Consider the following 18,172-nt stretch of genomic DNA (forward strand, 5'->3'; position numbering starts at 1 on the left):
AGGTCAGAGGAGAATGGTCCGACTGATTCAAGCTGATAGAAGAGCAACTTTGACTGAAATAACCACTCGTTACAACCGAGGTATGCAGCAAAGCATTTGTGAAGACACAACACGCACAACCTTGAGGCGGATGGGCTACAACAGCAGAAGACCCCACCGGGTACCACTCATCTCCACTACAAATAGGAAAAAGAGGCTACAATGTTGCCTGGTCTGATGAGTCTCGATTTCTGTTGAGACATTCAGATGGTAGAGTCAGAATTTGGCGTAAACAGAATGAGAACATGGATCCATCATACCTTGTTACCACTGTGCAGGCTGGTGGTGGTGGTGTAATGGTGTGGGGGATGTTTTCTTGGCACACTTTAGGCCCCTTAGTGCCAATTGGGCATCGTTTAAATGCCACGGCCTACCTGAGCATTGTTTCTGACCATTTCCACCCCTTTATGACCACCATGTACCCATCCTCTGATGGTTACTTCCAGCAGGATAATGCACCATGTCACAAAGCTCGAATCATTTCAAATTGGTATCTTGAACATGACAATGAGTTCACTGTACTAAAATGGCACCCATAGTCACCAGATCTCAACCCAATAGAGCATCTTTGGGATGTGGTGGAACGGGAGCTTCGTGCCCTGGATGTGCATCCCACAAATCTCCATCAACTGCAAGATGCTATCCTATCAATATGGGCCAAAATTTCTAAAGAATGCTTTCAGCACCTTGTTGAATCAATGCCACGTAGAATTAAGGCAGTTCTGAAGGCGTAAGGGGGTCAAACACAGTATTAGTATGGTGTTCCTAATAATATATATATATATATATATATATATATATATATATAAGTATTCTTTCTTATTTTTAGTATATAAGAAGTCTATTAATAGCACACTTGAATAAACTTCTTTTTTGTAAGGGTAACTTAATTCAGACCAAAGTAAACTTTGCAATTGTTTTTAAAAGTTCCTTTGATTAAGCAAAATGCACATGAGAAAAATATTTCTTGTGGTTTGGTAGGTATATTGTAGATACAGACTGTTGGACCCTTATATAATTAGACTTAATACGAATCGTGAATGTCTATCCACTAATGTGTTTATGACACTTAATAAGGATTAGAAGCCAATCGCTGGGTCAGCTTTGAGGTATGAACATGTACCCGTATGCAGTATAGACATGTAAAATTCTCTCTACATGTTTGTCATGCAGATGTACACCTCTCACATTTAACTCTTTCTTTGGATGGAGCCACATGGGTAAGTCAGTTTTTTTTTTTTTGACTGTCAAAATGATTAATAAAGAAAAGCTCAGAGCTGGAGATAATTCATCGGGCTTAAAATGTGGGTCAGCTAACATGGCGGCGGTGCAGTGATTATAGTGTATTAGCTTGACTGCTCTGCTCTTCTCTTATTTTAATTAATTTCTTGTCTTGTTAGTATGTAGTAGGAGGAAACTGACAGTTCTGTCATTGACTGCAAGTGTGCATGTTTTCTGTCTGTATTCCCGTCTATAGTATTCCTCAGCTGAATTTCCAAAGCACAGCATATCCACATAATGGCCTGCTACATTTTAAGCCATTAGTGCATACAGAAGCAGTCATTTGCTGTTAGTTTCCCTCCTTTCCTCTCCTGTCCTCCATGATTTCACAAGTTCCAGTGCCCAGACCATCATATTCTCAGGCCAGAGAGAGTCTGGTGAAGGCTGTTCCTCCTAAGATCATCTGTCTTCTGGCCTGTGGGGGGAGAGACTGCCGCTATGAGGGTCCGGCGTGCTGGAGCACGAGCCAGCAGGCCGTTGAAGGAGTCTTTAGCAGCTGGTGAGGCCAACAGTGATTTAGTGTTAGAAGTGACACACCAAACATACAGGAATGGTTATATCTGAGAGCATGAATGCGCAGTTGCAATCAAAGTTATTCAACCCCCTGGAGAATGTAACAATTTACAAATGTAAGCTTTTCTAAAGATAGTGTTTAAAAAAAAAAATGCATCTATAACAGTTTAGTGGCAAAATAAGTAATAATGTCAGTATATAATGTAATGCTTTTGAGTTATAGGATTTTTTTTGGTAATATAGCTATGTCATAATTATTCAACGCTGCTGTTTTTAAGTCACTTATTTGTATTGAACACAACTGTATTAAAACACAATTAAGCTTTTGGAAACTCAAAATAGAATTAGCTTGTGCTGTTACACATGCATGCATTTAGCCCATGCATGTGAACATAAAAGGCCCACTTGAATATGCTTACATTCATTTGGATAGACCTGTGGAGTTCTGGAAGAATGTTTTATGGAGTGATGTGACCAAACTGGAACTTTTTGTACCCATGGATCTTTGATATATCTGGTGCAAAAAAGGCAAAGCTTATGAGCAGAAGAACTCCATCTCCATGGTCAAACATGGAGGTGGTCCAGTCATGTTATGGGGGTGGTTTGCTGTTGCAGGAAGTGGAAATCTTGACTGTATGAAGGACATCATGAATTCTTTGAAGCATCAAGCCATTTTTGCAAAGATGGGGATGCCTTCGGTGCAGAAACTGAAGCTTGATGATAAATGTAATTTCCTGCAGGACAGTCATCTCAAAGTATACATCCAAATCTACTGAAGCTTGGTTCAGGGATCAGTCATAGAATGTTCTTGAGTGGCTTGTGCAGTCTGGAGATTTAAATCTCATTGAAAATATTTTGGTGGAATTTGAAGAAAGTGGTAACGTAAAAACCAAAGATTATCAGTGATCTGGAAGCGTTTTAAGCGTGGAATGGGCCAAGATTGCAGTAGAGAGGTGACAGAAGCTTCTAAGCACTTACAGGCAGTGTTTATTGGAGATTATAAAGAATAATGATTCTGCACAAAATGTGACTTTTGGGAGTTTAATTTTTTTTTCTTTTTTTCTTTACTTTCTATTCTATTTTCTACAACTTAACTTTCTATAATAGTTTACTGAAAGGTTGAAATGTTTTCATAAAATTTTGTTCTCGGCTGCAAAATATCTTGATTGTCTTGACAAATTTTGATTGCAACTGTATATGTGAAAGAATTTGTATGCATGTATGCATAAATATATAATGTCACTTTAGATGGTCACACTGCGTCCTAATTAAAAATGTCCTGCTTTCTTTACTTTATAAAATATCCTTACTTAGCCATGCACATATTCACTGCATGTGTTTATTTATCACTTTGTATTTAGGGTGACGGATGACATTATTGCAATGGCACGACCTTCTACATATCTCATCAAGAGATACAGCATCATAGAACAGTTCAAACAGTGAGTGTTGTTTAGTACAGTCCTAATCAGGATGTTTAATATTTACTTACACTCTGCAGGGGGATGTTTCTGGTTAATAATTGGCAGTGTATGTGTGTGCTTACAGGTTGAACATTAAATCCATCATTAATATGCAGCTCCCAGGGGAACATGCTCACTGCGGCCCTCCTCTGGAGCCTGACAGTGGGTTCACATATTCACCTCAGGTCTTTATGGACAGCCAAAGTGAGCAAAACACATGCAAAAATCTGTCAAGAACAAAGAAAGAAAGAAATATTTTAAAATAGGATACAAAATATATATGTTTTGCATTGTGCCACTTATAATTCTCATAATATATAAATATATATATATATATACCTCTCCCCTTCTTTAAATTAAAAAAATAAAATTTTGCTATGCTCAAGAAACATTTTTTATTATTAACAATGTTGAAAACAGTTGTGCTGATTAATGTTTTTGTGAAAAAGATTCACAAGATTCTTTGATTAATAGAAAGTTATAGGATTTATTTTAAATATATATATATTACATTACATTATAAATGTCTTTACTGCCACTTTCATGCAATTTAATGCATCCTTGCTGAATAAAAGTGTTAATTTCTATTTTTAAAAAACTTACTGCATCTTACCCAAACTTTTGAATGGTGCTTTATATATTATAATATAGAATATGTTATCATGAAAATTATGTCACAATGCAAACATATACAATATGTATTGGTCCTAATAATATATGAATGGTTCATGCCATTCAATGAAAGATGACCTACGTGTTCCTTTTGAGATTCACCCAATAAATTAGCTGATGAATTACTGAATTATATTCCTTTTTTTGTCTGACAGTTTTTTTCTATAATTTTGGGATGTCTGATTTTGGAGTGTCTTCTCTGGAGGGGATGGTGGATGCCGTGAAGGTTTTGGCTTTCTCTGTGCAGGAAGGGAAGGTGGCTGTTCACTGCCATGCTGGATTAGGCAGGACAGGCGAGTTGCAATTATATCATTACTTTCAATGTAAATTTAGTTGGGGTGTAACGATACCCTCATGACACGATTCAATACATATCACGATACTGAACTCACGATACGATATTATTGCGATACTCCAAGACATATGATAAAAGGTAAACAAACAATGTACTATTGATTAAAATGATAAATTTGGGATTACATTGTGGATGTAAATGAATAGGCTTGGACTTGGTGCTGGTAACCCAATGCACAGGAAAATAGACACACCAGAATAAAAATACTCATGATTCTGAAGCTGAAAATACAGAATTATTTTAGACGAATATGCTTGCACTCTGTCACTGACTAGATATATTTAAAATAATGTAGGCCACTTTTTACTGGTAACATAAGACATTTGGCATTACCAGGACCCACAAATACTCCCTCATTACATTATTATACATTATATATAGTAGTTTAATGTAGTACTGACACTAAAACTCTGAAAACTTGAATTGTTTTTATTTTGGGTGAACTATGCACAATACATATTGTCACTATCCACGATACATATTGTTGCATTTTTGTATTGCGATATATTGTGACACGATATATTGTTACACCCCTAAAATTTAGTGACATTCTATTCTCTTTAATATCCATCCTGCTTTACAGGTGTTCTTATCGCATGTTATCTAGTCTACACCTGTCGAATCAGCGCTAGTGAAGCTGTCCACTACGTCCGGATCAAAAGGCCTCGTTCAATCCAGACTCGATCACAGATCAATCTGGTGTTTGATTTCGCCCGGCTGGTGAGCTCTCAGCTGGCCCAATTCCCGTGTCTGAACGTGCGCCACGGTTCCCCCTTCAGTCTTCGGCAGTACCTCCTGCGTCAGGCCCTTGTGCTGCACGGGGAAGAGGCCCGAACACTCAAACACACACCCAAGATCCTGCACGTCCTCTGCAGCATGCTGATCACTATAACCCAGGGAGCTTCCAGTCCTTCCGAGGTCCAGAGAGAACTGGAGAAGAGGGTGAACATTTTGGCTCTAAAGAAGGCAGTGAAGGAGACACTTTTGAAGAGGAACCTTCCTGCTTTGAAGGAAAGGCGAGGCTCGAGCAGAATGTTCTCCTGCGAGTCCTGGGACGAGCCATTCGGGTTCTTGGAGAGGAAGAGAGACGTCCTACTAAACAAGCGAAGCTACAGCGAATCAGATCTCAGCAAGATTACCATCATTGAGGTGAGAGCTAATCATTTTTTTTTTTTTGCAAGATTTGCTGTATTTTGGAATTTCAGAAAATAATAAAAATACATTTTTCATAAAGTGGATTTAATCTGATGAGTCAATTCAGGATTGAATGCACCCACATTATCACCAATGTTGAAAATTTGTCTTTGAATTATTATTTAAATGTTTCTATTTCGAATAACAGTTTTAATATTGTTTAAAATATATTTTATTGTGTGATTATTCCAGTCTTCAGTGCCACATGATCATTGTTAAATCATTCTAATATGCTGATTTTATGCTGAATTATCAATTATTGGTGCTCACTTACCAATAATAGTTCTTATCAATTTTGAATATTTTTTTCTGTATTTATGGAAACATAAATCATAAAATCATAAAATTCTTTGATTAATAGAAAGTAAAAAAACAAAATAAAAAAAAACAGCATTTATTTGTAAGTGTATCAGTTTCACAAAAATATTAAGCAGCACAATTGTTTTCAAAATTGATGATAATGTTTATTAGCTGCCATTTCAGAAGGATCATGTGACTGAAGACTGGAGTAAAGATGCTGAAAATTCAGCTTTGCATCACAGGAATAAATTACATTTTAAAATATATTAAAATACGATACATGACATTTGAAATCTTGTCTCTGCAAGGATTTCATGTTCTCACATTACTCTCCTCAATCTGGTGGACTCCATAAAATGAGCAATGGAGAAATCGGTCCATCAAAAGATCAGAGAATCCTAACAGAATCCCAAAAGATTCCTCATATCCTGATGACAGACCAAAGCAATGGAACATCAGCTCCTCACTCATATAATGAGACTGTTAACAAGAAGACAAAATGTACAACCAAGAAATCTCAAGCTTTCCTAAAGTTCAGCTCAAACCTCGAGGTCAGTGTGAAACCAATTAAAATGTCTGCAGTTTTTTTTCCCCACTGCATATAAGATCACTGGCTGAATGGTTTTGATAACTTTTATTTTGTATTACCTTTGTGCAAATTTTGTGGATGTTTTTTTTTAAAGTTACGACGAGAGGATTATACATTAGATCAGTCGTCATTATCGAGAGCTGTCGCTAAGGCAATGGCACAACAGCGTCCTCCAGTAGACACTGTATTGAAAAGAGCAGCGGGCTTGCAGGTATAGTAGCCTATGTATGGCTTGATTTTGACAAGCAAAATATGTTCCTGAATTCATAGCCTTGTTAGTTACAGGACTGACAAAACATTTTGATCCATGCAGGAACACTGCAAAGCATGATCATGTTTCCAAGGTTCCCTTTATTGCCCATACGACTGGATCCATTTCACGTACAGATAAATATACAGAGCGATGATTAAAACTATATATTTTTTTAAATAATTGTATATAATCTATAAACTTTCTTGCTTTAAAATCACTCAGATAACCATACTGACTTTCATTTTTTTTTAAATATGTATCTTGCTGTATCCTTAATCTGTATGGGTGTCTGTATAACAAAAGATTTTAAAATGCATATTGCACTGTAAACAATTATATGACAATTGACAAATAAGTTATGACATGTTTACATTAACTCTAAAAATAAGTAAAGCAATTTTCAACTTTTTTTATAAGTTCAATGTTTCAATGTATAACGTAATTTAAGTTGAAATGACATAAACATCCAAGTTGATTGTATTAAAAAATGTAAGGCAGCAACAGTGTGGCTACAGTTGTAAATAATAAAAGAAATTACAGTGAGTAAATATTGTGGTAATGTAAGAGATTTGAACCTGTTTAAATTCTCTGCAGGATGAGCTCAATTTGAGTGAATGTGGCTGGGTTACATTAGTCATGGAAACAGATCCAGACGTTCTGAGCACACTGTTATGGACTTGGCTGGACAGACTAAAGGTCAGAGGTCACAGTATGGTAGTTCTGGCACAAAATTATGTCAGTGATAAAAATGACGGATAACATATTCATGTCTGTTAAAAACTATATATATATTTTTAGAAAGGTTTTTCTCATTGTTTCAAATGCAATAGTTTAGCTGGTGTGCTTTCTTTTAACAGGAGCCCGTTCTCAATAAAGATGACATAGAGAGGCTGACCTCAACCTGGCCTGCACAAAACTCCCTTATCACCCTTCACAAGGTGAACATCTGAACTAAGTCTGGCCTCCCTCGATTGAAAGAACACACTACAACAAACACACAGTTTGATGTTGAACTGTATTGTGTGGGACTTAATACATGTAGTAAATATACATTTTGTAAGCATAAAAAGCATAGAAAGTAATCAGTTGTATAGTTACAAGTATGCATCATACATATAAGACATGTATCTCATCTTATACAGCTTTGTGTGTTTATAATTCTGTGCTGTTTTAGTCTCAGCGGCACACCATCTGCTGTTTGCTGGACTGTGTGGGTCATGTGGTGGTTCAATGTCCTCAATTTGAACATGCTATACTACAGAGACTCATTCGAGCTTTAACAAGAGTAAGTTTGTGTGTACATGTGCTAATTTTCACAAATAAAGATAGCAAACAAATAAGAGAAGTAATTGGAGACGGATTATACAAACTTTTGCATGTTTTTGTGTCATAACAGCGCCCTCCTGAGGAAATAGAGAGGAACAGCATCTTGTTGCGCGTCCTCAGAGCTTCAATGAGAGAGCTGTGCCTGCACAACCACCATCCATCAGTGTTAAACTAAAAAAAGATATCCATAAAGAAATATTGTTTCATTGTGTACAGTATCAAGCCTAGTTGCATCTGCAGAATTAGAATTTCTTTTGAATTTTTTTAAAGAGTATATATATATATTGAAATATATATATTTTTGTGAACTGTTTAGCCTTAGGGCCCGTTCACACCAAGAACGATAACTATAAAGATAATACTAGCATCCACATCATCGGATGATATCGTTTTGTTTATTCTAAGCGTGTGTCACTTTAAATGCTCGAGCTTGTTAGCAGGATGGATTCTGATTGGCTGCCAATGAGAAGAAAAATCGTTCTGAAAGTGATTCCAACGTTATAGCTGTGTTGTGAAGTTGAACTCTGGTATACTTTAATACTGAGAACGATTTTTAGAACTATATCTATATCGTCCTTGTGTGAACGGGCCTAAAGTGTGCCCGTGTTTTCATATTCATTCATTAATTAATTCACTCATTCATTTATATTTGCATGCACGTTAGTTGGTTTAATATTTTGTTATCTTTTGTAATGGAATTCACACGCATTTTAAGTGTGGCTTAAGTGTCCTAATAATTATATGGTCACTGCAGGCAAACGTTTTAGTATGGTTGTAACTTTGAAATTGATGTGTTTTATAAGTGTTGTATAGTCTGTAATCTGGTCTATAGACAAAACAGTACGTGTGTATTAAACTTTGAAATATCTCTAAGGAGAGCATTTGTTGAATTTGGTTTGTTTAATAATTAATTATACTGCACGGGTTAGTGGATTGGCATGTAGAGCAGCTCCTCGTGAACTTCTCTCCATTGGAATGTCACTCAAACTGACATCAGAAAATCACCAAGGCGCCGGCGTCATAGAGATGCAAAAGAAAACAATTGCATCAAGAACAGTTGCAGCAGTTGCGAGTTTGCAGAGCTTTTCTGCGCCTTTATTTTACTTTTAGATTTAAGTAATATAGTTATTTTGTGCAGATATTATAATTCAGCATCGCAATTCGATCGTTCTAAGTTATCTAAGTGGAACTTTTTATCGTTTGCTAAAGGTCGCCATCTAAGCGATGATATTGGCTTTGAACGAATAACGTTAACGTTACAAAATCACCCGGAGATTGAAAAGTCTATTAAACTCACGCACTTTTGAATATCTTGCACTTAAGGTAAGTTATTGTGTTTCCTTCGTTTGTTGTAACGTAACGTTATATTTTTATGTTTTGTTGTAGATATCACGCTACGGTTAACGTTAACCTAACTTAACTTACCTGTTACACAACTCTATGACATGTTTTGACTATTCAATCAAATAACATTAGAAATGCAAATTAATATTGTAATTTTTTTATTCTATAATTTATTTTTATTTTTAAACAGACATCATGTCACCTGTGGATGAATGGATGGGTTCTTGGAGGCCCCACCGGCCAAGGGGCCCCATCGCTGCAATGTATAACAGTCCAGGACCAGCATATTCTCTCCCAGGGACAACTGGTAACTTAGGCTAAACACACACACACACACACACACACACACACACACACACTCTCTCTCTCACTCACACACACACACATTTGTTTCACTATTTGTGCGGACATCTCATAGACTTCCATTGTTTTTATAGCAGGTTAATTATGTTTTCTATAACACAACCTCTATTTGTAAAAGTAACCATCATAGAAACCTGTGCAAATCACTAGATTTAATGTGACATGACAGACATGATTAGGTTGATTTATAAGCCCCTTTAACAAGTGAGGACATTTTACGTGATATTAGGCCGATTAGATATTTAACGATTTTTAAATGTTATTTTTAAAAAAGGGTCAGGGGTCCAAAATACCTAGCTATTGCCCTGCAGTAAATCTCAATTTTGGGGGGTTTCTTTGCCCTTTATAGGAATGAACAAGCATGACCCACGGATGCATAAAGGCCCAGCGTTTAGCTTTGGCATGCGCCATCGTGACTTGCAGGCCAACTTCTCCCCAGGGCCCGGATACCTCGTTCCCTCCAACATCACCAGGGTGGGTCGGGACGGAACCCCTGCGTACTCTGTCTACGGCCGTCGAAAGGATATTCAGCCCTTCCAGACCCCTGGCCCAGGTATTTCACACAACAAAAACACACAGGCTTTGTAGCTGTGTGCAAATGTAGAACAATGAAGAACATACACAGTAAAGTTCAACTGTCTTTTGATTTCTTTTTCAGGCAGTTACTCACCTGAAAAGGCAATAAAGACCACCTATTACTTGGCCCCTTCGTTCTCCCTCTCTGCGAGAACTAAATTGTTCCGCAATGACCAAACACCAGGTAGATTCACACAGATATACACAGCAATACTACTAGAACAGTTATGTTTCCCATGCGTTAGCAGACGTTTGTGCATTATCTTGTCTCCAGGTCCAGCTGCGTACTTGCTCCCCCCAGTATTAGGGCCAAGAGTCGTGAATAAAACAGCCTCTCCAAATGTCTCCTTCAGTGGTCGTAGTCCTATTGGCAGCTTCCATGAAGATTTACGGAAGGTGCCGACACATTACAGTATGTACCTCTTATGTTCTTTTTGCATAGATGATAACAATCCTTTTCTCAGACTCCAGGCCCAGGGACCTACGAAGTGGTAGATTCATGTGTGTACAGACAAAAGGCCCCTCAATACAGCATGACCGGTCGCAACCTCATGCCTGGGGACACTACCAAGAAACCAGGACCTGGAGCCTACCATCCAGAAAGGGTCTGTACTTATACATTACCGTTTCAAAGTTTGGAGTCAGTGAGATTTTTTTATGAAAAATGAAAAATCAGCATATTAGAATGACTTCTGAAGGATCATGTGGCACTGAAGACTCGAGTAATGATGCTAAAAAATCCATTTATTTCATCACAAGTTACATTTTAATATATGATTATATAAAATGTTAATATATAAAATAAATTAAAATAGAAATAGTTTTCAGTGTATTTTTGATCAAATAAATACAGCCTTGGTGAGCTTCAAAAACATTTAAAAAATCTTACAGACCCTAATTTGTGAATGGTAGTGTATATATATTCAGTTTTTAGTTTAGAATTGCTCTCTACTAAAACTACTGTTACTTAAAATAACTTGAATTAGTATACTAAAACTATTTTCTTTGTCTTTCTCAACAGGTTACTTTCACAGGAACCAAAGCTCCCAGCTTCTCCTTTGGAATTCGTCATTCTGATTACACCGCTCCCATAATTGTGGATGGTGCTGATTAAACAGATCCTTTATAAATTCAGTCCAACAAGCTACAGTCTGTCATAGCAGGTCTTAATATCACTAATATACAACTTGAAATGATGTTTCAGTAAAAAAAAAAAAAGGCTCCAAGATGCAATAATTGTGCTGCGCTGTTCCAAAACCAAGTGAACTAAGTCTACCCAGACTAGAATTTTTACACCAGACACTTTCATACGCAAAGGTATATTCTGTAGACACTACCGTTCAAAAGTTTTTAAAAAATATATTTTTTTAAGGTTTATACTCACCAAGGATGAATTTGATTGATCAAAAATACAGTAAAACAATTACATTATAACAATTTAAAATAACTGTTTTCTGCTTTGATTTTAAAATGTAATTTATTACTGTGATGCAAAGCTGAATTTTCAGTATCATTACTTCAGTGTCACATGATCCTTCTGAAATCATTCTAATATGCTGATTTGCTGCTCAGGAAACATTTCTAATTATGCCTGTTCATATGGTTGCCTTTGCAGTTTGGATGCTGTCTGTGTAGGTAGCAGACAGCAATGCAGCTCAATAGGTTTTGAAACAGAGCTAAAATGGTGGCAGCACTGATGATTTACTGTGTAAGTCAAGAAAGTAAGCAAATCTCTGAATCAAGATACCTCGTTCGTTGTTATTGTCACTTTATTATTGACTTGGTACAGGTACAATATTTACATAAATAGTGCAGTTGTTCATTTTTACTCTTCCTTTTTTAAAATCTTTCATTAGCATTTTTTTTCTGCTCCATGACATAAAATAATTCAGTTAGTGAGCTTTATTTACAAAATAAAATGGATTTTTGGTTCAAAGTAAACTTAATTTGAATAAGGAGTCAATACACCACCAATTCTTCTCCCAAAACGCTTTTTGTCTTACCTGATTCACTATGGTAAGCCCGTTAAAAGTGTTTATATTTCCAGTAAGCTTTTCACGTGAAATCGCATACTTGCGTCACTTGTCTGAGTGTGCTCGTCATATCCGTAAATACACAAGTCCGGCTACTTTGACACATTTGGGAGTCCAAGAGATGCTTGCTGAATTCATAACCGCATACTATAATACTACTCATACTATTTTTACCATTATCTTTATATGGCAGAAATAATAAGAGTACCATATGCTAGTATAGTTCCGAATCCATCCATACATCCACATTCGGAACCGCATAATAACATATTATGTTGTGACGCAATGATGGTATGTGGCGTGAAATTGACATGGTATAAGCAGAGCCCGTCTACGGAGAGCGTGCCCACTCCCTATTAAGTCCTATTGTACCGAATTTTGGTTGTAGTTCCACCAGAGTTCCACTGGGGGCGCTCGCCATGAGTGCAAAATGAATGGGAGTCTATGGGGCTAGACGGCTAAATGTGTCTCTTTCACCCGATTGCCGTTGAGAAATCTCACATTTGAGTGTAGATTTTGCAAGTTCAACATGGGTTATAGGTCGAAAGTTGAATGAACGAGTACTTATGTCCTTTCGATTTCTTACAGGTTGAGTTGTTGTTGCCCATAACACGCTAGCATTCTGCTAATGAACGCTGATTGGTCAGTGAAGGACTGATTACGACCAGAGATACCGCTTGATGGCATTTTGTACATTTAAGCATGAATACCTATTCTAGTAGACCCTAAAAGCAAAATCAAGCCATTGTAAAAGGGTATATTAGGTCCTCTTTAATACCTTTGCAGGTAAATCTACTTGTAAGCATGCATTGCTCCAAAAAAACAACAATGTTTTCTGGTTATTCTGGGGATTCTGGTTAAAATAATGTTTTTGTAGATGGCTTGAATATTGCAGTCATGTCATAAATGTTTTATTGCAGTACTGTACTTCTCATGCTACTGTCTCCTTTGGATTAATTCAACTGATATCACAGTAAACCTATCAACTTAACTTAACCAGTTTCAAGTTGTGTTGGCTCTAAATGTGTGCTTCCACAGTTGTCTTTACTGGTATGATCCTCAACGGATGTTGCATACAGTGATTATAAAAGTAAGGGAATACTTTCTCAGTGAACGTGTGTTTAAACACATGCAAACCAATATTATGGCCTGAGTCTGTGAAAATGACTTTGCCCTTGTCCCAGTCGAGCTGCACCCTGATCCTCTGAATTCTCTGGCTCACCCGTAGAAGGGTCAGGATTTTTGGAGAATAGCCCTTCCCGTATTTACCATTGCAGAAGCCCACATACCACAAGCCCGTCTTGGAGGGGTTATTTCTGAGTTTGTATGCGGACTCTGTGATCACCCCCACGGCCCAGGCAGTGTTGTCGCCAACCTCGATGTCCCAGCAGTGAGACCCTGAGTCAAAGCCCTCAGAACCAAGAATGCTTGTGTAGCCGTCAAATCTCTCCGGGTTTTCTGGAAGCTGTTGGAAGTGCTCATCAGTGTAAGTTATAGTAGTCAGATCATCCGACAGGGTCAGATAAGGATGGGCGGTGTTGGGGTCAAGGGTTACTGGGGCTGGAGGGATAGAGATAAAGATGTTCACCCACTTTTAAGACACAATAATAGAACAGATGAGAAGGTTTTTACTGCTCAGTACTTACTGTAACAAATGTTGGCTTGTAGTTTTTTTGACACTTCATAGGTTACGTTACCAATATGTTTTGCAACATCGATGAGCATTCCTGAAGGTCTGGTTTGATCCCGCAGAGTACACTTTGTTCTGAAACAACATTTAGGAGTCAGTACTGATGTGGGCTGAGAACCATAAATAATAATAATTTGTTACATTTCTATAGCGCTTTTTCTGAGACCTCAAAGCGCTTTACATAGATGGGGGAATCTCCTCAACCACCACGAATGTGCAGCATCCACTTGGATGATGCGACGGCAGCCATATTGCGCCAGAACGCCCACCACACACCAGCTTACTGGTGGAGAGGAGATAGTGATGAAGCCAATCAGTATATGGGGATGATTAGGAGGCCATGATAAACAGAGGCCAAGGGGCAAATTTGGCCAGGATGCCGGGGTTACACCCCTACTCTTTTTCGAAGGACATCCTGGGATTTTTAATGACCACAGAGAGTCAGGACCTCGGTTTAACGTCTCATCCGAAGGACGGAAGGTTAAGCAAAGGTTAAGGATAAAGGTTAAGCAAAGACATCCTCTTACCTTTCAATTGTAGTATTGTAGTTCTAGGAATAAAGAAATGTAGATAGAAACAGAAAGATTCATTTATGTTATGTGATCAGAAAATCGTGATACATTTTTCTTCAGGATTCTTTGATGAACAGAAAGTTCAAAAGAACAGAATTGATTGGAAATAGAAATATTTTGTAACATATATGTCTTTACTTTTTATCAATTTAATGCATCCTTGCAGAATAATAGTAATAATTTCTTTCGAATTACTTTCTGTAATTTCAACTTAATGCAATATAATGTGAAAAAAAAAAAAAACTTGTATTTTTTATATAAAAGCATCATGGAACAAGTCAAACCAAGTGCTCCTTACCACTAGAAATGTGAAGTCATTCCTTCTCAGTTGTTCCTCGATGGACTCAATAATATGTGAGAGAGATAACATCCCTGATGTAATCTCCTCAATCTTCTTTTTAATGATCTCACTCTTCTGCTCTTCTTCTCTCCTCAGTGCCGTCAGGCTGGCAGCTTCTTCATTTTCTAGAAACTGGTGAAGCTTTTCAAACGCCTCCTTAATTTGAGTCTCTGTGTGCTGGCTCTGTCTCTATAGGCACAAAATATCAGCACAATCAGGCTGATACAATATACACCCATACAGTACTGTGTAAATGTTGGAATTTCCTCCCGATACTCACCTTAATGTACTCCGCTGTTTCATTCCAGGACTGTTCAAATTGTTCATAGACTCCAAGTTTCTCCAGAAAGGCCTTTAGTTTCTGCTGGAGTTCATACTAGAAATGAAATGAAATTGAAAATTTATTTCAGCTTTATATCAATTTCTGAAATACATTTGAATATATAACCATATATATATATATATATATATATATATATATATAGTTCCATTGTTGTGCTCATTTCAAATCAAGTCAAGTGTTGTAAACTTTTTCTTCGTCGAAGCAGAGACCAGGAGACGTTGGGATATCTTTCAAGCAGAAGTTACTCTTTATTGAGGACTCGCTGTGCGTCGCTAGTCATCCAAGTCTAACTAAGGCAGTGTAAATTGTAGTTTATATAGATTTTAGTGGGCAGTGCTTAGATATGGAGACAAAAGTGATGGTTCATTTTTGTTGTAAAAAAGTTATAAATTTAGTTCATTTATATAAATAGCCACTCTGGAGAAAACAGTGATGTCATCGGTTCAGCCTATGATGCTCAGATGTTTACTGTACGTGTCATTTCGTGTTAATCTGTTACATGATGATTTTCCCAGCGTTGTTTACAATTGTAAAACAGGTTGTTTGTTAAAAACCTGCATATTCAAAATAGATCAGGTATATCCAGCTTATATTTGACTTTATCAGCAAAGTTCCCATGAACCTTTGTTTTTGTAGTGTGTGAATGTGTGTCATATAAGGGCCATTAGTATGCTAAGACCTGTTTGACGAGACAGCTTTCATTTTTCAACCCTTTCCAGTCCATTAAATCTGACACTGGCAATCAGTGCAATCTGACCACAAGCTGGACCTTTTGACCAAGTGTTTGATTTGACTATTGCAAAATAGCTCAAAAGAACATGATATAATCATGGACAGTTGTTCCACTTGATTGAGTAAAACCCAACGTACAAGTACAACTAACTAGAATCAATGGTTTTAGTTGAACTTAAATAAATGATTTTCATTTAAATTGAATTATTCAAATTAATCCTATTTATCACTTCTTGTTTAGCCCTGTGATTTAAATAACAACAAACTAAATATAACTTTTCTTTACACATGTGATGTTCAGTTATGGCAGTCAAGGAGTGATACTGGTTTCATCCACTGCCATAGCAGGCTTATTAAAGCAATCTGAATTGTTGTTAGCAGGTCCTCAACCCAAACACAATGGTAACCCCCAAAACCACTAACATAACAGAAACTTTTTTTCTCATCTTGCTTTATTTCAACATTTACAGTCCCAATTCAGCCCCTTTGCAAAGCATGATGGGAAATGAAAGTTTGATTGGGTTACTTATTTCAAACTGAAAAAATCAAGTTAAGTCAAAGAGTAACTGTTTCAAGTCAATTTAACACGAAGCAATCACATCTGAACCAGAAACCTGATTCAATGGTGTTAAATTAAAACGAATTGTTTAAATAAAGCGTGCCGTGCAGCATCATGTTTCCAGACAATCTGACACTTTGAACTCTTACCCTGAGGTCCTGTGATGCATCTGTTGTTGAACGGATGCGGTGGTTGGTGTGTAATGCATGTCTGCATTTTCCACAAACTAGTTCTTGATCTTCTGCGCAGAAGAAAGTAAGAGGTTCTCCATGACGACTACAGAACCCCGCCGTCTCTACGGGAAGGTCCTGAGTTGTTTCTTCTCTTATCAGATCACACATGTTTCTCAGCACGATGTTTATGGGTGGATCGGGTTTGGAGGATACAGTTCTGCAGATGGGACACTCTTGAGTTCCTCGCCGATTCCAGAAGGTTTTCACACAGACGTTACAGATGCTGTGAGAGCAGGCTAAGAGAACTGGATCTCTGAAGATGTCACAGCAGATTGGGCAGTAGAAATCCTCCTCTGTAGCGGACAGTCTACGGGCCATTTTGCTACCTACAGTATATGTGTCCTAGTTGTTCTTTCTCTCACTCTATCTGTGTGTCAGGTCCAGCTGTCAGTTGCTTAAGAGTGTCTCTCAGCTGTGTTTACATCCCAGACACATGCAAATTAGGGCGGAGCTTATAAGAGCAAAGACAGGATTTCAACAGAACCTTCTATTTTTTATAGTGTTTATTTTTTACAGTACATTTTCTACAGCAACACTCTAGAGTGGAATAATTAATTAGACATTAGAAACTTTATTCATCAAGTAAAAAATGACAATTTCACTTGGTGCTGGTGTCATCATAATAAAAAGAGTAAACATACGATAAAGTGACACAAAATAATAAAAAAATGTTTTAGATTTTATTTACACATATTTATATTTAAATATGTGGTTACATAATGAGTAAGCCTACAGCAAATGTGAATTTCTGCAAGTTAGTAAATCAGTAGGCCTACCATGGATCATAAGTTGGATACAAAATTATCAAAAACAATGTTGGTATATGTATATTTGAAGGTCAATTTCTGTCTTTGTTACATATCTGTATTTTAATATAACGTCACGTGTATACTATTATATTTATTCATATTTTGAGTTTGATTTTATTTTTATATTTAGTTTAAGTTTTAGTAATTTAGTTTTGTTCATTTATCATTTTTATTCACATATATATAAAGCCCCCCAATTAATAGTCTGTCCAGAGAGCCCAATGTTTCTGCGGTACTGACAGAAAGTGTGTAGTAGCCGCTGCATAATTAGTTTGTGAGGCATTGCCAATGAAGGCAGAGATGGTGGAATAGAACACAAAGTAATCCAGTTTGCACTGTATGGTAGCACGGTGAAGGTTAATCACTCCGTTTACTTTTGGCTTCATAACTTTCTCATAAAGAGATTTGTCAAGACGTTCAATCAGCCCATCATGCAGGACTGGATGGAAACAGTTTTCCAATAATAACAATTGTCTGGTCCACTTGCTCAGATACAGAAGTATCACATGGCAGAGACTTAATGACAGAACCCCAATGCCTACTGACCTGACTTATCTCTTGTTGCATTTGATGGTTTGGATTACTCCTAGACA

General features: G+C 37.1%; 3 protein-coding genes across 4 annotated transcripts; 2 read left to right on the top strand and 1 right to left on the bottom strand.

Annotated features, from left to right (window-relative positions):
• The first annotated feature begins 1,145 nt into the window (after window positions 1-1,145).
• LOC311290871 (protein tyrosine phosphatase domain-containing protein 1) lies at window positions 1,146-8,274 on the top strand. Of its 2 annotated transcripts, XM_084409613.1 has the most exons (12): window positions 1,146-1,259; window positions 1,517-1,819; window positions 3,195-3,275; window positions 3,382-3,500; window positions 4,124-4,261; window positions 4,907-5,472; window positions 6,126-6,368; window positions 6,501-6,617; window positions 7,254-7,355; window positions 7,517-7,597; window positions 7,834-7,944; window positions 8,056-8,274. In XM_084409613.1, the coding sequence occupies exons 2-12, from the start codon at window positions 1,641-1,643 to the stop codon at window positions 8,158-8,160; spliced, it is 1,842 nt and encodes a 613-aa protein (XP_084265739.1). In that variant the 5' UTR covers window positions 1,146-1,259; window positions 1,517-1,640; the 3' UTR covers window positions 8,161-8,274. The 2 variants fall into 2 exon arrangements, with proteins under 2 accessions (XP_084265739.1, XP_084265740.1); XM_084409614.1 differs by having other exon boundaries at window positions 1,239-1,819.
• A 211-nt stretch (window positions 8,275-8,485) lies between these two features.
• Window positions 8,486-12,037, top strand: cimap1b (ciliary microtubule associated protein 1B). Its single transcript, XM_084409616.1, has 7 exons — window positions 8,486-9,308; window positions 9,520-9,636; window positions 10,042-10,245; window positions 10,351-10,452; window positions 10,543-10,664; window positions 10,733-10,873; window positions 11,290-12,037. Exons 2-7 carry the CDS (start codon window positions 9,525-9,527, stop codon window positions 11,380-11,382), a joined length of 774 nt encoding a protein of 257 aa, XP_084265742.1. The 5' UTR covers window positions 8,486-9,308; window positions 9,520-9,524; the 3' UTR covers window positions 11,383-12,037.
• Window positions 12,022-17,143, bottom strand: trim35-30 (tripartite motif containing 35-30). The gene is made up of 6 exons (XM_084409615.1): window positions 16,687-17,143; window positions 15,184-15,279; window positions 14,862-15,092; window positions 14,519-14,541; window positions 13,948-14,066; window positions 12,022-13,861 (listed from the first exon to the last, which is right to left on the bottom strand). The coding sequence occupies exons 1-6, from the start codon at window positions 17,086-17,088 to the stop codon at window positions 13,320-13,322; spliced, it is 1,413 nt and encodes a 470-aa protein (XP_084265741.1). The 5' UTR covers window positions 17,089-17,143; the 3' UTR covers window positions 12,022-13,319.
• Between the last annotated feature and the right edge of the window lie 1,029 nt (window positions 17,144-18,172).

Source organism: Rutilus rutilus (assembly GCF_951802725.1).
Source record: "Rutilus rutilus genome assembly, chromosome: 5".
NCBI classification, from domain to species: Eukaryota; Metazoa; Chordata; class Actinopteri; order Cypriniformes; family Leuciscidae; genus Rutilus; species Rutilus rutilus.

What these genes read in the sequence shown, in the direction of transcription:
- cimap1b (XM_084409616.1), top strand. Translation starts at nt 9,525, where the DNA reads ATGTCACCTGTGGATGAATGGATGGGTTCTTGGAGGCCCCACCGGCCA. An exon ending in CTTCCAGACCCCTGGCCCAG is followed by an intron (nt 10,246 to 10,350) that starts GTATTTCACACA and finishes TTTCTTTTTCAG; the next exon opens with GCAGTTACTCACCTGAAAAG. An exon ending in CCGCAATGACCAAACACCAG is followed by an intron (nt 10,453 to 10,542) that starts GTAGATTCACAC and finishes TCTTGTCTCCAG; the next exon opens with GTCCAGCTGCGTACTTGCTC.
- LOC311290871 (XM_084409613.1), top strand. Translation starts at nt 1,641, where the DNA reads ATGATTTCACAAGTTCCAGTGCCCAGACCATCATATTCTCAGGCCAGA. An exon ending in ATCATAGAACAGTTCAAACA is followed by an intron (nt 3,276 to 3,381) that starts GTGAGTGTTGTT and finishes GTGTGCTTACAG; the next exon opens with GTTGAACATTAAATCCATCA. An exon ending in GGTCTTTATGGACAGCCAAA is followed by an intron (nt 3,501 to 4,123) that starts GTGAGCAAAACA and finishes TTTGTCTGACAG; the next exon opens with TTTTTTTCTATAATTTTGGG.
- trim35-30 (XM_084409615.1), bottom strand. Translation starts at nt 17,088, where the DNA reads ATGGCCCGTAGACTGTCCGCTACAGAGGAGGATTTCTACTGCCCAATC. An exon ending in ATGACTTCACATTTCTAGTG is followed by an intron (nt 14,542 to 14,861) that starts GTAAGGAGCACT and finishes CTTTATTCCTAG; the next exon opens with AACTACAATACTACAATTGA. An exon ending in TACAATACTACAATTGAAAG is followed by an intron (nt 14,067 to 14,518) that starts GTAAGAGGATGT and finishes ATGTTGTTTCAG; the next exon opens with AACAAAGTGTACTCTGCGGG.